A 13,931-nucleotide genomic window follows, 5' to 3' on the forward strand; every position below is an offset into this window, starting at 1 on the left:
GAGAAGTCCTTATCTAAGCATTCTGTTTTATTTAGTCATAATTGTTCTTTTTTTTCTTTTGCATTCTTATGCTATTTTTACATTATGTGACAAAACATATTGAGGACATAGCAAATAAAAAAGGAGTATCTCAAAGTGGCTTATTTTGAGCATCACAAAGACATTAAATTTTGTCCTCTGTTGGGAGGAAGAGTCATGTTGAAACCTCTGCTTGAGTGATGAAAATAAGATTTTCACAAACCGAGAAAATACATACATGTATGTTTTTCACTCAAACACCAGAGGTCTGTTACTGATTCTTCCGAGGTGCAGTTGAGGCGTTCTGTGAATTATCCTGTGATTTGCTTTGTTACCCGGGAGATGGGATTGAATATGGTAAGGTTTTTCCCAGTGCACAGGTAAGTGTGATAAGCAGAGGGACCTACTGTGCCAAAGGGAGATTAGGGAATCTGGACTGTGAAGAGGAGTGTGTCTACAAATGGGGATCAGGCAGGGAATCAGAGCATGGGAAGAGGAAAGACCATGGAACAAAATATTTCAACGAAGTGCTGGAGAACTGCCTGTGTCTGTAGGGAGAATACTTTGACAGAAGGGTCTTTCTGAAAGGTTTAAGAATTCTTGGAGAGGTGCATGGAGGTCTAAGAGGTATAAGAGTGCTTTGAGGTTATGAACGTGCAAGAAGTGTGGCTGTCATACCTGTAAGATAGAACTGTGATAAAAGGATCGTGGAATGAGTTGTGTGTAGGCTAAATGCATTTAAGGAGGAAAAAATGGCTCTGAAGACAAGAAAACTTGAACTAAACTAACGTGTATGAATGTCTAAACTTGGAGAATGTTTTCTCACTCTGTTCAGCTCTTTTTGTATTGCTGTTACTGTCACATAATAATTATGCCCAGAAGATGTAATCAGGGGCAAAAAATATTTACAAACCTATTGAAAAACATTCAGTGAAGGGAAAGTGGAGAAGAAAAAAGCTGGGATTGCATGGCAGAGGGCTGCAGGAAACGTTCAGCTGGTTTCCTTTCTTAGGCAGGAGTGAGCACTGTGCTGAGTGGTGGGTTGGAGAGACAGGAGAGGACCATATGCAGCTGCATGTTGCTGAGCTACATAGGTGCCAGGTTATCCCTGTGCCACCAGGATCAAGGGGCAAGCATCCTCCTGTTGCTCTCTCAGAGCCTTTTCTCTGGGAGGAGATTACAGCTCATTGCTTGCTGTTTTCCTCCCATATTCCCTGGGAAATGTGGTACTGGCTCCTTGATTGCATGTGCATTGCTACAATTTGCTTGCTGTCCCTCTGGCAGTGTTATTAGTGCTTTGTGGATAAGAATTAAGTCTGTGAGTCCCTCAGATGACCCGTGTTGATAAGCTATGTTCATTTTTACTAGCTCTGCACAAAGACCTTATTTTTTTAAGAGTTTCAAAGCGCTCGTGTGATAATCTGTAAGTACAGACTGAATCATCTGTAGCTGTACAGGAACTGCCCTTTCTGTTTCTCACCCCACTCCCTACAGCAGATGCTGCAGTATTTCTTTGCCCTGAAAGATCTGCTTCCCATTTCTCCATAGCATTTTGAAGGATAAGCTTAACCAACTAGAAAGAAAACAAAAGAGTGGGACGGAAATTTTTCTTACGCTCTTTGTCAGGATGTGATGCGCGCTTTTGGCTCTCCTTCGGGCAGGACTACATGCTGTGAAAAGAACAACAGAAATGTGGTCAGGGTTGGGCAGAAGTGGACAAACTCAAACAGCACACCAGAGCAGTGCCCATTGAAGGTAATGGTGAAGATCTTGCTGGTTTGTGGTGCTGGAAGACCAGTAGCAGGCTTTCCTGTCCTGCTGCAGGAGAGAATACATTGGGGAAGAGCCTTCAGAGAGGATCCTGGTGTCAGGCACTTGCTGGAGGCCCTGCACATGAGCCTGCTGGCTCTTCTGTTAGCTCCCATGAAGCCTGTGCTGGGCGGCAGAGAAAAGGTGAGGGCTGGAGACAGCTAGTGTGGGATAAATAATTGCTATTAAAAAAAACCCAAGAAACATTTCAGTATTTTTAAGCTGTTTCTCATTACTTTGAGATGCTGTAGCTGTGCTATAGTGGTAAGATTATGTCAAGTATGTCTCTGAAATGCTTCCATGGGGATTTATTGAGGGCGTGGTGGGAAGAAAGGAAGGATTTAAGGAAAATTCGAGCTGAAACAACCCAAAAGAAAGTCTTTTTCTTAATGTTACTTCAGAAATGATCTTCTGGCTATACAATAGACATTTGTGGGCATGGGGAAAGAGCCTTCCTGAAGTTCCTGTACTTCTCCTATGGGTGTCCAGGAGGAATCTGCCATTTCCTACCTGAGGCTGTGACCGTGCCTCCTGCCTGATGGATGGGAGTCTTTGGTGGAAAGCTTCTCTTCCATCCACTCAGCTTAGACCATGACTTGTACCTGCATTAACTTTGGAGAGGCCAACCACTGTATCTAGATACAGACTTCCAGTAATATCAGACTGCTTCACTGTGTTATTCCAGATTTACTGCACTGTGTCCAAGGCACAACACACTTCATCCACTCCTTTTTTTCACTTGTCAGAATATCCCATTCAGTTCATTAACTTTATGAGGCATTTTCCTTGAAGCTTTTTCTCAACTTTATTTCTTAAATCCATGAAGACACCAAAATCCCAGGCAAAACAGAAAGACTAGCTACAAGACACATGAGATACCTGGATCATAAACCAGGTTTTTGACTGGACATTGCATTCACACTGAAGTGATTGGTTTTGGATGGTCATTTTTGGACACAGCAAGGGCTGATGAAACATTCTTCCAGTTTGACTTGAAAATTATTCTCCCAGCTCTCATTATATCTTACTCTTTGCACTTTAAAATTGATTACCCTTCCTGTATGCAGAATACAGGTGTTATGACTATGGTATTTAGCAGCTGGTTACAAAAAACAACCTGCAAAAAAAACCTACAAAATTTAGTTGTGTTTAATTCCAATTCTAAATGCTGACCCCGAGGGCAAGGCATGTGAAGGGAGGCTTCCCTTTCAGGCTGTATTTATAGCCCACAGGCACTGAAGAGTCAGGAAAATGACTGTTGCTCTCTAAGTGAGTTTTCCTTTACATTTTTGGGATCCAGGAGCTGCCATGCTTAGTACTGCCATGCATTAATATCTGTGAAGACTTTTGGAAATGTGGAAACAGCTGGATAGACTGAAGCTTCTCATTACTGCAGCTGCAGTGAAGCTGCAGAGAATTCCTGCCTTGAGATCTGAAGTTCTGAAGAACCTAGGTCTGCTGATCCTGCTATTCCTGCTACCTCTGGGGCATGGATGAGTGGTGGCAGTGGTGGCCTCCCCCATGCTAAGTACTGCTGCCCATGTCACAGCCTCTGTAATGGCGTGAAGAACAACTTCAGATGCCACAGTGAGGATGCAAGTACTGAGCAGTAGGACCCCATCAGACAGAAACAGAGTCTTGTCCAAGCTCTGCCCTCGGTGAAGCAGGAAGTAACAGGAGGTGCCAGGTCTTGTCCAAGTCTTCTGCTGAAGTACAGTGTTTCCACACGTATCACAAGTGAGTTATTTGCCTGCACAAAGCTAGAGAATGTGCTAAGCTTGATCGCAGTCTGCTCTGGGAGGTGACTCAAGGATCCTCAAGGATCCCCAGTGCCTTCTCCTGCATGAGCAGTTTTATATTTTAGAGCACTGCAAGTGTGGGGTTAAAACCATACAAACACGATGAAAGTCGTTTTCTGCAAATGTGTTCTGTCTTGCTTTTGAAGCTGCCACAATGACTTTACTGGTGGTATTGCACTGTGTGCAGGCTAATATCACTAATTGTTCACGAGCACTTTAATTAAATCCAAGTGTAGAAAAGTTCAGTGACACAAAGGATCATCTTAATGATTTATGTATTTTACTGGTTAATGCGTGGAGCTCGGTTTCTGTATATTGTTACCAAAAGCAAGTACTGTTGTGCTGCTATTGGCACCCAGGCTGGTGCACGACAAACCGTATATTAATGTGCCTAATGGCAATAAATGTTCATCTTTTCAGAGTACATACAATCCACAGACTGACTCACAGCTTGTCATCCGCCAGCGTACGTGGTGAATGGCTTACATGGGCTGAAGAAAGGGAAGGCATCAAAGGGAAGTCACAGCACCAGCAAACACGCAATTACTTGAATAGCCATTGAAAGAAGAGTGAATCGCGGAGGTAGATGTAAGTGACCCACTTGCACAGGAATACAAAGGCAACAATGAAATCAGTGAGGTTGCAGGGCTCTCCCTGCAAACATGATTTTTCTGCAGGGAGTGGGAAGGCAAGGCTGAATTCTTGCAGATGCTGTTTCTGGATTTGCCTGCAAGAGGCTGTTTGTGTGTGCAGTCCAGATTTCAGGCAACAAAAACGATTACGGTGAGGGTTCACTTTGTCATTTCCACTTATATTCTGAAATTAAGCAGCTGAGAGTGCAGGCTTGCAGCTTGCAAGAAGAGATCTGATCTGCCCCCACAATTTGTTTTCCCTGCTTTTACCTGCTTTCTTCTCGTTGCTGAAATACGCAGCTATTGAGTTTAAACTAATTTGCTCAATCAAATGCAGACCGGACTTTGTCCGGTTCTTACTCTTCATTACAAGCAATTAATGTTAATCATGCATTCATTTTGAGGGCATGGCTTTGGAAATGTTCCACTTACTGAGCCAGCAGACTTAAATTCCACATTCATGCGGTTCACCCAGTTCATCCGAGCTGCTAACTGCTCCCAGAACTTCATTTTCTTTTCTATCACATAGAATAGCCACGCAGTTGCAAGCTGTCACTTTAGCAATTACCTCATAGGTGTGCGAACGCTGATTCCAAATCTCCCAGTTTTGCCTGTGCAAAGATTTTGCACAGCCACAATGTGGAGGCACCTGCACGGCTCAGCTCCAGCGAGAAGCAGGGAGCGCCGAGCTGGCAGCACAACGCAGCACAGAGAGCAGACAGATGAGCTGCTCCTTTAAAGGTTTCGCTAAGGATAACGCGCTCCGTCCATCCAAAACACAACACCATCCCCGTTATTACAGTTCTGATGTACTCACATTTGGATGAAATCACGGTGGTGAAAACTTCTAAATTTTCGTCGCTGCAGCTGTAAATCTGGTGCATTTTCCACCTCTCTCTCCTGACTGCCTTTCAGCTTCACGCAACTGCTCTGAACTTCTGGTAAATAGGTTTCACTAATCCAATCTGGCTCTGTGATCATTGTCCAGATCTACAAAGGACAGACTGATGCTGTGATCTCATCTCATTCCATATTCTTCATCGCAACATTTTCTGCTCCCATCTGCCTTTGTATGAATACTGTGAATGCAAAGATTTAATTTAGCTGTTACTTAAGTCTCTGCCCAGATAGGAACATTTTGTCCTTTTACCGGTTTGGAGAATCCTCTGCACTAACCGGCTAATAATAAAGTCTGCTCTGTGCAGCCAGTGTACGGCAAGGAGACTTTATAGCAGTACTGCAAGGAATTTTAAAACAAGTTGGGATACATTTGGTATAGTTCAACACATTTAGCATGAAATGTGGCTGTTCCTATGTAATGAGGACTTGATTCTGTGTGTATTAAGGAAGGTGTTTTGTGCTCCACCTATAAGTTCATAAACTCGTACCTAAATACTGGGCATGTCAGTATTAAATTTCAAACACAGATGTCTAAAGGAGGGCACATCAGGCAGGCATCCATAGGGCTGCACGAACATCCCCTGTGCTTTAATAGTTCTGGAGAGATGGCAGGTGGCCCAGTCATGGACTGGTTCCTATATATCTTGAAGGATTTGGGCCTCGTTCTACATTTATGCACTTCTAGAGGGGCTCCTCTCCAAGGGTTTCAAGTGCATTCCCTCATGCTGTCATCAGAAATTGTCCTTTTCCACATCTGTGGAAATGAGTCCCTTCAAGCTCTGCTGGCTTACTGCTGCCGTGGGCATCTGAGCTCCAACATGTTGGCTTGTGGGCTTCGGCAACAGATGTAGCAGAAACACTTTTCAAGTGCTAACAATGATATTAAATTATATCAGCCCAATGAATAGCCATCATTACGAGCATGTGTGTGTAATTAGCACAAAAACCAGTGCTGTCTTCTCCCATAGAAGACTGCCACCAAGTCCCAGATGGACCGTGCCAGCAGACATGTGCTGTCACTGACACGTTTGTGTCATGTTTCTTTGAAAAAATAAATATTGGTCAAATACGCATGCTGAGCCTAGAAGTATTTTTCTTTCTTTTGGTTCTGTGGAAAGCGTCACTGTTTCAAGAAATAACTGACTGAAGAGAGGCTGCTATCACTTGTTACATCCCAGGGCAGCCTCCTGCTGTCCAAGGGCAGGAAATCTATTGCGGGGCCAGGGCATTGTTCCAGGAAGCCATGCAGTGCGTAGAATGGGCAGTGGGACAGCAATATAATCAAGCAAAAGTTCAATTAGTTTTTGATTTATTGTGCCACATGTTCTGCTTGTATGACTGATGTCATTAACATCAGGCTTGGCTGCCGTGTTCATCTGTCTCTGCCCAGCTCCCCAAACGTGCACGTGCTCAACAGATGGGGAGTTTCATGGGCTTGAATGGAATTGCTTATGCCACTATTGTTCTTGTGTCAAGCAATCAAACCAAATCCATTACCCACCAATAAAAAGATCAGCGCACCATCCATTCAGTGGTGAATAGAGCAGAGGCGGTTATGCAGGGAGGATTTAATGCTTTAAAAAGGATAAAAAAAATAATGAAGAGCAACACTGAATAGTAGGAGGGAAAAAAAAAAAGAAAAAAGTATAACACATCTAACCCTCCCCTTATCACACCTTTGGCTATTCAGACTTCTTATAAGAAGTACTCTGGATCTGGGTCATTCCTTTTCTGGTTGTAGGTATGATCTAGGGATATTTTTAAACCTCAGCTAGGGGTTAGCGTTAGAACCAGTGTTCAGCATTTCATTATGTTGAGGGGTGGCATGGATGTGGAAATTGAAGTGAGATTTAAGAGTAAAAATCTGGTCACTGCTTTACAGGCTAGGGTTTGAATAGGCAGCTTTGAAAAACTGCCTCTGCAAGGGTGCTGTTGCTCTGGGAATAAGTGTGTACAGAGGGCTGAGAAAAGGTGCTTACAGCCCTTCCATACAGAAAACAGGACTGTGGAGGGCCAACATACTGCATGTTTCATCTGAGATCATCACCTGGGAATGGATTTTCCTTATTTATGAAATGGAGTTGGGCATTTCATTCTGCCCAACAGGTAGTCAAGCAAGTGAATGCCTTGGGTTTTGCAGGATATCTTAATGTGTCATCAAGAAAAGGACCACAACGCATCCTGAGTGACATTCTTCTAGCTCTTTGGGGATTATTTTGGACAAATTATCTTGGTTCATACAGCTGCAACAGACAAAATCTTTTGAAGAATAGCATGGCAGTAATTTAGACTTGGAGAGGACACCCATGACCCCAGTGTCCAACCTAAGAAGTGCATGTAGACTTACATCAGACAATTTCACACTACCTCCCTTTAACTCCTGGTGGACTTAGAAAGAGCTTGGTCTGTAGTGGGAGCAGAAAACCAAATGTGCCTACTGATTCTGTAGATCCTTTTTCTTTATCTCATTGACTTATATAAAATATCTAGAAACTAGGCTAAAATTTCGTTTCACATTTGAGTGTCTCTCTGACTGAAGACTCCCATGCTGGCATTTGGAATCCAAGTGGTTCAAATTCCTGACTGTGGGCTGTGGTACATCTCTGTTTACCAAATACCTCAACTCCCAGCGTTGTCAGCTCATGATAAAAACGTGCTGGTGGAAGAACCTGGTGACCAAAGGTGAGTGAGGACAACTGAAGAGGAGGAGGAGGAGGACACCTCAGGACATACCAACAGACATATGGCATCTGCCTAAACATCCACCTAACCTAATCTGCAGTCCTGAAACAGGGAAGGCATTTGATATTGGGATGTGGGCAAAAAGGAGGGCGATGTCGGTAAGTCGAAGAGCCATGTGCTGAGGCAGAAACAATTAGTAATAACAACATAAGCATAAAATCCCATGGTGACCCAGAAGGTGTTGAAATGTCATGCTGGGGAAGCAGAAGGGTGCTTCTCCCAAGGACTGGATCTATTCAGGCACATCTAGAAGAAACAAGTGTAGATGCTTCTCCTGTTCACCAAGTTTGCTGTAGCTGGAAAACTTCAAACGAATAGAACAAAACTAATTTTTAATTGAAGTCACCAAAAAATTAATTAAAACTTGGAGTGATTTAAGACAAGTATTGAAACCTCTAGGCCTTACTTACACAGGCCTCTGAAAACAAATGAATGCCTTTCTAATACAGTACCTTTCCAGGGGAGCCAAAGAGAAGCATCCCTGTATTTTCAGCATACACGGCACTGCCAAGGGATTCCCTGGCTGGCGGAGGACAGAGCTCTCCCCAGGTCAGGTCCCAGGGCTCCTGCTGGATCTTAGACCCTCTTGCGTAAGAGGCGAATCTAATCCATACTGAGCCACTTGAGCCTGTTTCTTACCGTTAGCTGGGCAATATGATAAGGACAAACCGCAGGTATTTTTGGAATAGGATTGTGAAGGCAAAGGTATGCACAGTTAACCATTTAAAAATAAGATGGGATAATACTACACATGCCTGCTGCTGACGCTTACCCTAAAACACTTCTGCGTAATGCGGTGCACGCAGTAGATTCTGTGGCAAGAAAATAGCTTTGTTTGATCTTAAAGCCACAGAATCGCAACTGACAATGACAGAAAAGTAAAACCAACAGCGAGAGCACAATGTGAAGTTATTTTGTCATGCATAGCCTGCTATTTCCCTGTGAGTGAACGGAAAAGAGAGATGGCTTTGCTACCCACAGTTTCAGCTAAATCTTACTGCGCTGTGCAAAACTAGTTCCAAATCAGGGTGTTGCTGTACATCTGAATGGTCTGCAGATAACCGAAGAATTTTCAGAAGTAACATTTCCTTTTGCTGGCAGCTGCTAATGGCTGATTTTATCCAGATGGGAATAAGAAGACTGGGGCACTAACAAAACATTGTGAGCTTTACATTCACTACAGGGGATGAGGAAAGATGCCGATGTCTGCAATTTGAAAGGGCTGATGCATGGATACCTCCTCTGGTAATCAGGAAAGGAAAGAGCAACCAGACCTGGAAGCGGGCTGAAAGCATCCCCACTAGTTACAGAAAGATACTGCAGGATCCTGAGGAAACAACAACAAAACAGCCTTGGTGCCTCCTGAAAAAGTTACATCCAGATAATTGGACATTCACAAATTTGCCCTAAGCTTGTAAAACACACTTGAGTAAGCCCATACAATGATTTGTAAGGAGCACAATGCCCAGCCCTGCAAAGTTCAAGTCTTGTGTAGCTTGTGCCAGCAGCAGGATTGCATTGAGCTAGCATTAATGCCAGGGCCAATGCTGTGTATCCCAGCTGACATGTGGAAGCTTACAAGCGTTCATATGCTGGTCTGGTGTAATCCACAGAAAGAATTAAAAATGCCACCAAATGAGGGATATGTTCAAATCAGGCTGGGATAACAGTTTATTAAGATGCTGAACTTCATTTCTATTCGTCCTTGATTTTTCAAGCTATTTTATCAACATTCTTTATTCCCTGATAAGGCACTATAAGGCACTATTCTTGGATGGGGCTTGTTCACTCCCATGTTTTCTCTTTCAAACATTGTAAGATTATTTTGACTACTGGCCCCTGATAAGAATATAGCCATATCTGGACAAACACACACCTTAATTAAAGCTTGTCACACAGTTTCTGGATTTGAGCAGTGGGAGCTCTCTTGCTACAACTGCAGAAAGTATCTCACATCCCACACTGCTTGGATAATTATGCAAAAACTGCTTGGGATTCCCCCCATGGATAAGTCCAAAAGAGTGAGGCAGCATGAACTGCCTCCTTATTTGTATCTACTGTGCCCTCATGAGCCATCAGGCTTTTTCTGCTGTGTGTCACACATGCTCTGTGGGATGAAGGTCTTTGGTGTATATTGGATTGCAATCCCATCTCTAGAAGTTCTGTGTGAAAATGAGATTCGATTTAAAATGAGGATCATCACTGTGGGAACTCCGAGACTAGAAAACAGGAATAGGAAATGCAAGGAGCTGCACTGAGGGTGGAAAGCAGGACTGAGCATAGGGAGCACTCTTCTGTGTAGATTTAAGCTATGGTGCCAGTGAGGAAACATAGAAGATGGTACTGCGGCGGAGGAGGATTCAGAATGGGGTAAGAGCATTATAGAATGGTTGGCTCTTCCAAATGTGGGACTTCAGAGAAACTGTTGTGTGAGAACTGTACTAAATGGTCCTACGGCTTTGAATGTGGAAGGGGAAATTGGGGACATCCCCCAGTAGCAATTATCCTAAAAGCCTTTTTGGGAGGATGAGGTGGGTTATCTGCTCTCCCTGCTGCTTTGGTCTTTGGCCTCTCTTCTGGCACTGCCAGCATAGGTGTCAAAGATCTTCTGCTTTAATACCTGACTTGTTTCTAGGAATCTGATTAAAGTAGATCACCTCAGATAACAAGAGGAATTAAAGCTGCAAATACAGAGGAGAGGATTTTCAAGCTCATAAGCTACATAGAGGTCAGTCATTTTCAAGTCGTGTAGCCTCCAAGAATTCTGGTTTTCACAGAACGGATGATCTCTATTTGTCCTTTTCATCTTCCCTATTAGTCTTTACACTTAAATACTCAGTTAATTCAGTTTGGGTTGTAATCCATTCAGCTGCTTTGCCCACTACACAGCACGTGCTGGTGCAGAGGTGAGCTTAGGAGAGGGAAAACTAAATGGGAACTGGAAGAGTTATTGAGACTTCTCATGGAATCATGGAATATCCTGAGTGGGATCCAAAACCAAACCCTATGTCTGAAAGCACTGTCCAAATGCTCACTGGACTCCATCACTTTGGTGCCATGCCCACCGCCCTGTGGCGCAGACCCTTTCCCTAACCCCCAGCTGCCCTCCCCTCACGCAGCTCCATGCCGTTCCCTCCAGCCCTGTTGCTGTCACACAGAGCAGAGCTCAGCGCTGCCCTCTGCTCCCTGTGAGGAGCTGCAGCTGCCATCAGGCCTCCCCTCAGCTCCTCTGCTTTGGGCTGTGCAAACCCTCAGTTGCTCCTCACACACCTTGCCCTCTTCAGCCTTCACCATCTCTGTTGCTCTCTTTTGGATGCTCTCTAATAGTTGTATGTATTCCTTATACTGTGACCAAACTGCACCCAGTGCTCGAGGTGAGGCTACACATGGCAAACCTAGTAACTGCACAGTGCTTAAGCTCAGCTTAGGCATTCCCCTGCAGTCCAGCACTTCTATATCCTCTCATTCTGACCAAAAAGCAAGATACAGACTCCTCAATTTCAGCCCTTTCTTTCAACTTTTTGTCCTCTGGCTGCTAACCACAGTTTTATAGTTAAGCTCAATGTCTCGGCTGTACTGTATACCTATGTCAGTACAAAGGTGAATTTACCAGTGCCTTGTTTGCTATGCAGATGCCTCCAGTGAAGCACAACACGCTGGGCCCTCCCCATCCACCAGCTGCCCCGCACCATTGCTGAGCAGCGGTTGGTGCAGTTGGCTCAGCCCTGCTGGGCAGCTCCCTGAGCTGCCATTACTGCCGTTAGTCAGTGATGTTATTCCTTCTGACACCAGAAGTCACAAATGGTTACTGTACTACCAAAATCTGTCCCTGAGCTCTGTGCTCACTTTTTATAACGGAGTACTTCTAGTTTTAGAACTTCCATTTAAAATACAAATATAGCAGGTACGAATTACATCAGCATGACTGTGCTGGGAACTGAACAGTGGAGATGGCTGCATGAAGGCCGAGGGGTGTGCTGTTTGCTCTGCCAGGATGTCATCGCTGCTTCACATGCTGACCTGGCAGCTCCAGAGCAAAGCCTTCCCTCCACAGCTCACGCCTGGAGCACAAACCACACCTCTGGACAGTGCACAGAGAGAAATGGGAGAGAGAAAAGCAGAGAGACAAGCCAGGAACGCAGCTGTGAGCGTGTCCTGACAGGACACTCTGCTCTGGGAGTGGGAGTAGAGGCTGAAGCCCTCCGGGAGGGGAAAGAGTGCCGCTGCTCACACACACAGCGTGGATGCTGCTTCAACCCTTCCCTGCTTGGAAAGGTGACTGTGGAGAAGGACTGAGACACTGAAACAAGTTAGGCAGCCTGTGAGACTTCAGTAGTGTGAAGGAAACGTGATTCAGGTGCCGCCTGTGGGAATTCCCATTTCTCACTGCTCTGATAAGCACACAGTGACAGCCACCGGTCTCTTGGAAAATGGATTACAGCCACCAACTCCTGCACACAAATGGCTGAACGGCCACTTCATGGTCACTGGAGACACACTGCAGGTCTGGGCTGGTGACCAGAGGGGAAAAGGCTTTCTTTGTCTGTCTGAATCCCTGCAGCACTCAGATCCGCAATCAGGGGCAAGTTCTGATCTAAATGACCATTAATCTTCCTTGGGGTGAAAAGGTCAGAACGGCAAGTTATTCAATGTTCACTGTTTTTTATGCCTGCAAAAAAGCTTCTTCTTTATTTCCAATGTGGCCTTAGAACACAGAGCAACACTTAAACATCCCAACGCTTACAGGGATTTTTTGAAGGTGATGTCAGCTTTAGATAGATGACAAATTCCATAGAAAGTGTCAGCCCCCTACAGCTGTGTCCATAGGATACCAACAATGCCACACAATGCTGTCCTTAAATTGCTTTAAGGCAAGTGACAATGACACAGAATGAAGCAATAATGTATTGGAGCTGCTGACAATCGGTCTTTAACATGTGTTATCCATTTGACTGCAGGTGTAAATCAGCATTTCAATGTCAAGTTGCTAATTTAAGGCTGTATGGTCAAACACTCAGATAGCACACCCCATGAAAAACTCCAGCATATTGTTAAAGTGGGTCAAAGTCACTACAAGTCAGTGAACACAGAGAAGTTGTTCCACACCGATAAATTCGTGTTTGTGCTGTGATATATATTTCATGATACAGCAGCCTTAGATCAAATTAAACACATAAGGGAGCTGAGCCCACAGTATGGTTCCTGTTGCTGCTGGATTGAGGCATTGGAACAGGCTGCTCAGCGAGGTGGTGGAGTTACCTGCCATTCCTGAAGGTGTTCAAGAAAAGGGTAGATGTTGCACTGAGCGATGTGGGTTAGTGAGCACGGTGCTGGTAGGTCGATGGCTGTAATTAGATGATCTTAGTGCTGTTTCCAACCTTAATGAATCTATGATTATATAGGTTGACCCGTGCTGCCCACATCGATAGTAGAACCAGGCTCTGCAATGTGATGTCAATGGCCAGCGCTCTTGAAAGGATATGCCACAATTCCTCTGCTTTTACCTGGCTGTGCCTCTTCATAAAGAATTTCCCTCTGCTATTAATAAGAAACCAGTTAACTTAAGGGCGTGAATAAACATTCCACTGAGCTGTGTCAAGATAATCCTTTATCTTACTGTTATTATTTGGCTGTATGATGTTTCTACTATCTTCCTTGTGATAGTCGTCTCAGCACAATGGTGAAAAGAGAAAATGGTATTTTTTTTTTGCCTAATGGAAGCCCCAAATTGGCAAAATATAAAACTGCAGTCTGAAATGCTGCATTTAAGAGAACTTAAAGGAACTGAAGCTTTCATGGTGATATGTCTTTATTTTTCTTTTTTTTTTTTTTCTGTGTCAGTTTCACTGAGATATTCAGAGCAAAGGAGTAAGCTTCTGCTTGATCTCATGTACAACTTCATAGCCACAATCACTGTGACATATCATAGAGTCACAGAATGAATTACAGAATGCTTTGTGTTGAAAGGGGCCTCAAAGCACACCAGTCCCAGCCCCCTGCTGTGGGCAGGGCTGCCACCCACCAGCTCAGT

At 44.3% G+C, this 13,931-nt stretch overlaps 1 protein-coding gene across 1 annotated transcript in view; it reads right to left on the reverse strand.

Annotated features, from left to right (window-relative positions):
* VXN (vexin) overlaps positions 1-5,142 on the reverse strand; it is a 14,648-nt gene extending 9,506 nt beyond the window's left edge. The window contains exons 1-2 of the mRNA XM_042808962.1: positions 5,076-5,142; positions 1,633-1,688 (exon numbers count right to left, since the gene is read on the reverse strand). Of these exons, the coding sequence (XP_042664896.1) occupies positions 1,633-1,688; positions 5,076-5,142 (123 nt within the window). The remainder of the gene's footprint in view (positions 1-1,632; positions 1,689-5,075) is intronic.
* Between the last annotated feature and the right edge of the window lie 8,789 nt (positions 5,143-13,931).

This window comes from Centrocercus urophasianus, unplaced genomic scaffold (assembly GCF_019232065.1).
Source record: "Centrocercus urophasianus isolate 14NV4802_14NV808 unplaced genomic scaffold, USGS_Curo_1.0 seq_11, whole genome shotgun sequence".
Classification (NCBI taxonomy): Eukaryota; Metazoa; Chordata; class Aves; order Galliformes; family Phasianidae; genus Centrocercus; species Centrocercus urophasianus.